The sequence below is a fragment of the Octopus bimaculoides genome, chromosome 5 (genome assembly GCF_001194135.2).
Source record: "Octopus bimaculoides isolate UCB-OBI-ISO-001 chromosome 5, ASM119413v2, whole genome shotgun sequence".
Taxonomy (NCBI): domain Eukaryota; kingdom Metazoa; phylum Mollusca; class Cephalopoda; order Octopoda; family Octopodidae; genus Octopus; species Octopus bimaculoides.
In genome coordinates, this window is record NC_068985.1 from 55,240,442 (window position 1) to 55,247,891 (window position 7,450).

At 35.3% G+C, this 7,450-nt stretch overlaps 1 protein-coding gene across 3 annotated transcripts in view; it reads right to left on the reverse strand.

Annotated features, from left to right (window-relative positions):
* The window catches only part of LOC106881061 (GA-binding protein alpha chain), a 56,907-nt gene that overhangs the window by 7,880 nt on the left and 41,577 nt on the right, over window positions 1–7,450 (reverse strand). For all 3 annotated transcript variants that reach the window (XM_052968396.1, XM_052968397.1, XM_052968398.1), the window contains exons 2-6: window positions 6,087–6,201; window positions 4,216–4,387; window positions 2,615–2,699; window positions 2,081–2,290; window positions 774–986 (exon numbers count right to left, since the gene is read on the reverse strand). In XM_052968396.1, coding sequence (XP_052824356.1) covers window positions 774–986; window positions 2,081–2,290; window positions 2,615–2,699; window positions 4,216–4,387; window positions 6,087–6,201 — 795 coding nt within the window. The remainder of the gene's footprint in view (window positions 1–773; window positions 987–2,080; window positions 2,291–2,614; window positions 2,700–4,215; window positions 4,388–6,086; window positions 6,202–7,450) is intronic.

A 7,450-nucleotide genomic window follows, 5' to 3' on the forward strand; every position in this document is an offset into this window, starting at 1 on the left:
ACCTGCTCAGAGGCCTATGCAAAGTTGCAGAAAGTGTATGGAGAGGAGTTATGAGCTGCACACAAGTGTATGAGTGGTTCAGACGTTTCCAAGATAGCCGAAAAAATGTTGATATTGACGAACATTCAGGGAGACCTGCAACCAGCAGAACTGAGAAAAACATCACAGATGTGCATGCAGCTGTGAGGGGAGATTGTCGAATCACCATCTGTGAGTTATCAGAATGTGTAGATTAGTTCAGCTCACTCCATTATCACTGAAGATTTGGATATGAGGCAAATGTCTGTCAAGTTTATGCTAAAACTGCTTTCAGCTGACCAAAAAGACACTCGGGTTTCAGTTGCACAAGACCTCCTTGATTGTGTCAAGAACGATGAAAATTTTTTGAAAACTTTGTGTAGGTCTCTGAACAGGTTTCACCAAGCTTTGGCAAAACTTGATGCAGATTCTCTGCTCAACTTTTTCTGTTATGGTCAATGTGACAATCACACACTACAACCTTCATTCCAAGCACTGCTGTAAACAGCGGAAGTGAGCTAGAACATTAAAATTTAGTGCGCATGCACAGCAGAGTTTAAGGTCAGTCTGTGCCAAGTGGCTTCACTCTGTGTGCTTTAGCTTTGTTACTATGGCAACAGTCCAGATACTTATTGATCAGACCTTGTATACAAAATGACAAAAAAAGACAGTTGTGGTTCACAATAAACAAAGAATACCCAGTTACCATTTAGTATTAAAATTCGTGTGTAAAAAATGAAAATGAATGTACTTACCAACAAATTTACATTTCCTTAGAAGCTCCAAATGTGTCCAAAATATATCGTTTCTATCAAATGGTATGTATTTAATAAATTCTTCGTGCTGTAAATCACACAACTGTTTGCCATTTAGTCGAAACTGGTTGATGTCTACTCCTTCTAAATGAAATTCTCTGCACGCCCACTGTATCCAATGACGGACATGAACTTCTGACCACTGAGCAGGATCTACAAATAACAGAAGGGTACATATAGTACCACTAGACACAATACAATACTAACAATAGGAAGTAACAGAATGGAATCCCAGTGATACTATACGCATATTAATTCATAAGCCATACCATACACACACACTGGATTGGTAATGTAGTAGTTAATGATTAAACAACTCCCAATAATTTTTCACTTTTGAATTATACAGAAATACGTTAGAACAATGATTGCTTTTGATCTGATTTATATTGTACAAGATCAATTTCTTGCAAAAGGATATAGTTAACTGATCTGATATCAACATATTAGTGATAGCTATTTTATTGATTCTACATTTTAGGCACATAAGTGGCTGTGTGGTTAAGAAGTTTGTTTCCTAACCATGTGCTCTTGGGTTCAGTCCTACTGTGTGACACCTTGGACAAGAGTTTTCTACTATAGCCCTAGCCGAACGAAAGCTTTATAAGCAGATTTGGTATACAAAAACAGGAAAGCATCTTGTTATATATATATATATACATATATATATATATATATATCTTATCTTTTACTTGTTATATATATATATATATATATATATATATATATATATATATATATATATATATAGATATAGATATATATACTGGTTTCAGTTTTTGGACTACAGCCAAAAATATACCATCTCCTTTGATATTGTCCTTCTCAGGCACATTCAACAGTAATCATCAACACATTATATAGTGACTGGTGCAGCACAGGTGCCCACAGCAGTCTTGGTTCTTTAATATTGCAATGAACAGTGTCATCCATTTTCCTCTAGATGGTTATAATCTTTACAACTTTCTCTTTAAATCTTTTGAGACTGCCCCTTGTTCTAGGATACAGACTTCCTGTTTTAAAAGTTAAAATCTTCCATCAAAATATCATGTTAATTTATGTTCTAAATACTAGCTTAATAACGACAAAATCATTTTACTAAATTCTTCATTATTTTCAAACTTAATTGAAAGACAGGTAGTAATTTTCAACACAACTATGGTAACAAAAGAACTAAACTTCTTCATTGAACTTGGCTCTCCTTTTGCTAAGCAAGATCACATCACCAGAAAGTAACAAAGACTTACCACGGGGTATCTTAAGTCTTTCTTGTTCTTTCCTGAAATTTTGATCAACAATCCATCTTGTAACATTTTCAGATTCTTCTGGCAATGGAATAACCACTTTTGTGGCCTGTGGTTGCTGAACTATCTGAGTCGGTTCTGGCAAACTGGGAGGTGGAAGTACTTCTTCAGCAGGTTTTAAGATATCCAAAATATTGATTTTGGGTTTTGTACCTGAAAACAGAATTTAAAAGATAAACCATCCTTGCCATCATTAACAATTTTTGGATGTTGTCATTTATCTGAAAGTAAATATTAAAATATCTCCAACATTATGACCAATAACTTACAGAGCTGGCTAAAATGTCCTTTCTATCCCCAACCAAAAACCAAAGCCTGTTATTTAGAAAACATGGCCTCCAAATAGTGATAGCCAGAAAAATATAACTGGAAGCAATGATATTCCCAAAGCATTAATGTGGAGATATTGGAGATGGAGATATGCAATTAATTACTGAAACAGTTGTTAAAAAAAAAAGGATTTTCTTTTTTTTTTACCTGGTTGTGATTTCACCTCAAGGTTAATTTGAACCATTCCTTCTCCTTGAACACATTGCTCCACTAAACTTTTGCTGCTGTCCAACTGTAATCAAGTGTATTAAAGAAAATGTTGTTATTAATGATAATGTAGTGGTGGTATGGACTCTCCAACAGCTACCTACCTCACTCCCTAACATTTCACCCCCACTATTTCTTTCTTTCTCTCTATCTCCAGTTCCTTCAGGATCACTCCTACTCTCTCTTCTATAAATGTGAGTAGTTATGTAGCTTCTCTGCAACAAGAAACATGTTCTCTTCTAGCCCTTTCTCTCATACTTTAACTCTCCTCCTAGCTTAAAGCTGCCTCCTTCTCTATTGTATTCCCACTCAGTTGAAGGCATCTCAGACTTGCAAGTTGTATGACATCCTCACTAGTGCTGGTGCCATGAAAAAAAACACTCACTTCATGCTATAAAGTGGTTAGTACTAAGAAGGGCACCTAGCTGTAGAAACCATACCCAAAGCAAACACTGAAGCTTGATGCAGTCTTTGGACCCATCAGATCCTGTCAAACCATCCAGCATGGAACCTGGATGTTAAATAATGATGACAAATAACAATAGAAAAACTATTACCATGTTGAGAGCTCTGGCGATATGCTGTGCAGGAGAAGATTAATCAGGTCAAGTGAAATCATATTTGTGGCTGTGCTGGTGCCATGTAAATGGTACCCATGCATTGTAGTTGTGGTTGTTGCTAGTGCCATGTAAATGACATCCATGAAGCATAGGCGTGGTCACTGCCAGTGTCATGTAAATGACACCTGTGCATCATAGTTGTGATCGTTGATGGTGCCATGTAAATGACACTGTGAAACATTGTGGTTGATGCTGGTGCCATGTGACTGACACCAGTGCACTGTAGTCATGTAAATTGGAACCTGGAAATTGTGGCTGTTGGCGGTGCCATGTTAATGGTAACCATGAGTCATAGTCGTTGCCAGTGCCATACAAATGGCACCCATGAGTTGTAGTCATGGTCACTGCTGGTGCCATACAAATGGCACCTGTGCATAATAGTCATAGTTGTTGCCAGTGCCATGTAAATGGCACCCATTACACTTCTGGAGTGGTTGGCATTAGGAAAGACATCCAGCTGTAGAAACCATGCCAAATCAGAATGGAACCTGGTGTAGCTCTGGCTCATCAGCTCCAGTCAAACCATTTAACCCATGCCAGTATGGAGAGTGGACATTAAATATATAGATATATATAAGAAAGAGGCACACTCTAAAACATTAGAGCAGAAATATATTTATTCTAGGAAGTTGATTGTTAGGGCTGGTCAGAGAGTGACCATTGATTTCATACCTATAAAGCGCTTAGCCGTACAGGAAACTCATCAGTGGTAGAAATGACCAGAGGCGTGTTGCTTTCAGCCATTTGAGTCTGATGAGTTGCCCCATATATATACGTTTATATATTTATTGGCTAAACTGGCAGCATGACCATCCCCAAATACAACGAGAGGGAGGGAGAGAGAGAGAGAGAGAGAGAGAGAGAGAAAGAGAGAGAGAGAGAAAGAGAGAGAGAGTACACACATGTAAAATGCTTACATACCAAAATTGTGTCTTGGAGGTAAAAACTATGTTCTGCAAGAGAACACTGCAAGCGGATTTCAAGAAGTCGTTTAAGTGTAGAAAGAGGTTCGGCAATGTCCATATGTTGAATTACTAAATTCTGGTACTGGGGAGGTGGATGTTCATGGATGATTTCTTCTTCAAGAACAACTCTGTAAGGTAAAATAAAAAAATGAAAATAAACAATTAATATTACTAATGAGCGAAGGAAAAAAAAAACTTTAACTAATTAAACATAAAGAGGAATTTTTCAGCTGTTACTAATTAATTCCACCTAATTAAAATCGCTGATATAAAGACTTGTTTTGATAATTTTCTAGATCTGTAACAGACAATTATTAAGAGTGAAATTTATTATTTATTTATTTTGTTGTAAGAAGTTTTATTACCCATCCCCCCACGACCTCCACCGATATTGGTATAGATAAATAGTATTGCTATAGTAAGATTTTAAAAAAAGAAAAGAAAAAGATTACTGTAAAGGTAGGAAAGTGGACAAGAGAAGTAGAGACATCTCTTTAAACAAATGAATCAATAGACAAGTTTGTAGGAATCTTTATTCCAAAAGAAAGCAGGAACCAAGACACCTTTAACATTACAAATACATACTCTTTTACTTGTTTCAGCTATTTGACTGTGGCCATGCTGGAGCACCGCCTTTAGTCGAGCAAATCAACCTCAGGACTTATTCTTTGTAAGCCTAGTACTTATTCTATCGGTCTCTTTTGCCGAACCGCTAAGTTACGGGGACGTAAACACACCAGCATCGGTTGTCAAGCAATGTTGGGGGGACAAACACAGACACACAAGCACACATGATTGCAAATGTAAACACAATAATCTAAAAATGATGCAGCTAAAGTATCTCAACCTATCAGATGACAACAGCAATAACGAGCTTATTGTATACAGTCCTCAGGTACATTACAACTTGTTGGTAAAAGAGAGGATGGAAAGCTGATAAGTAAGTCAAGTAAAGAATGACAGCAATGAATGCTAGAAGTACATGCAAAATACACAGAATAAAACACAAAAAGATGGAGAAGAGTGAAAGAGTTACAAAGAGGAAAGGGTACATAGGTACACCAGAAGTAGTGTTGGTGAATTTCGGGAAGCATGGAATTTTTGAAGGATGCAGTGCTCTGATAGCTAACAATGGACACGACTAATATATTACATGCTTTGATGATTCTAAGTGTGAAAAATGTTTCTGAAAGACAGGGAAAAACTATTGCATTTCTGTTCAATACTGATATGAAATCATTAAATGCTAAAAACAATTGAAATAATATATTGCAATACAAGAGGGAGTCAGAAAGTATTGCAAATAAAAACTGCATTAATTTCTGACTAAGCCTTGTATATTAAAAACAATATATAGAAACATAAATAATAAGTCATCTCAACAATAGCTGTTTTATTGTTATAGGCACAGGTGTAGCTATGTGGTAAGAAGTTTACTGCCCAACCAAATGGTCTCAGGTTCAGTCCCACTGCATGGCACCTTGAGGGAGTGTCTTTTCCTATAGTTCTAGGCCAACCAAAGCTTTATGAGTGAATTTGATAGATGGAAATAGAAAGAAGCCTGTCATGTGTGTGTGTGTCCACCACCACTGCAAGACAACTATGTCTCATTTTTACATACTGCAATGCTTCAAGCAAATCACAAAACTTTTGCAGTAGAAAGGTTTTGTAAAGTTTAAAAAAACATAAGTCACAGCCTGCAAATATTGAGACATTATACTACATTAGTGATTTGAACATTGAATGTAATGGAGAGAAGTACTTGGTTTAAGTTCAATTAAAATGTCATAATTCTATGAATGAAAATATACAGAAAGACAACATTACTCATCACTGATAGCAGCAATTGCAGCAACTTCATCAGGGTTGAGTGGAGATTTTGATTTCTCCTCATCTTCTATTTGATTTGCTTCCATAATTGCAGAAATAGCACGTTTCATACCTGCAAATATTGAAATAACAAATAATTATTTACAAAAAAGATGACCATCAGATAATGACAATATAATTTTGATTGAAAATATTTCCTCTAATGAGAGCAAAATCAATTTATAACATAGTGTTTATTTGGGGAGGGTCATAACAAACATACAAGTTGTTTGTTTATATTTTACTTCCTTATGCTTTGGAAAAAGAACTAAGTGAAATATAAACAACAACTGGTGAGTGTGTTTACAGGCTTTATTAATTACGACTCTTCCCAAATATAGCAATATTAGTTTCAACACACAATTTCAGATCAAAATTCTTACAAAACAAATAAAAAATTAATTTATGAAGATATTTCCATTCAGTTCAAAGCAGACAGTTTTCTTTGTATTTCTTATTCAATCAACTATAGAACATTAATTCCTTCACCATTTTCACTTTTTGGTATGCTAGTTTACACTGTACAGAATTCAAAAGAGAACTTGTGCTAAATCAGTCCTGTACCCAAACTATCAGAAAGTTTTAAAATAACATTGGAGTAAACATGTTCTATGCAAATGATACCAGAAAGTGTTTGAGGAAAAGTAATGGATATTGGAGAATACTAAACCATTTACTAATAGAAATACTGGATACAGGAGAAGATTAAACCATTTAGTAATCCTGAGGTTAAATCTTAGCAAAATTAACACTATTTGAATTTTAAATCAATTTGAATTAAATAAAATAAGTAGCAATACTTTAACAGGAAAAGTCATCAACAGTCGAACCTTTTAATGCTTTGAACTCACAAGTATGCTTTAGCAAGTACAATTTGAAGATAGAAAAACAGGCAGCCATATGATTTTGTATTTACAACTGAAAATAATGATGTTTATGCCAATTAGCACACAAAAGTATGAGGCTGCCAACTTTTGTATCTTCTAGGAGCATAGTGAAACAAAATTGCACCTGCTAAAGCATACTTGTGGGTTCAATGCGTTTAAAATGTTTTCAATTATGGGTATGACTCAAATATTAACATAGCTACCTGTGTATGACATTTAATGAGTTTAATCTGCCTTTTACTTGTTTTGGTTATTAGAGTGAAGCCATGCAGTATGACTGCAGTATGATTTTTTCTAAGCCTATTGATCTCTTTTTGCTGAACTGCTATGTTTACAGGGACATTAACAAACAACTGTCAAGAAGTGGTCAGGAACAAACACAAAGATACATACATACATACATACATACATACATATATGTATATACATACATAT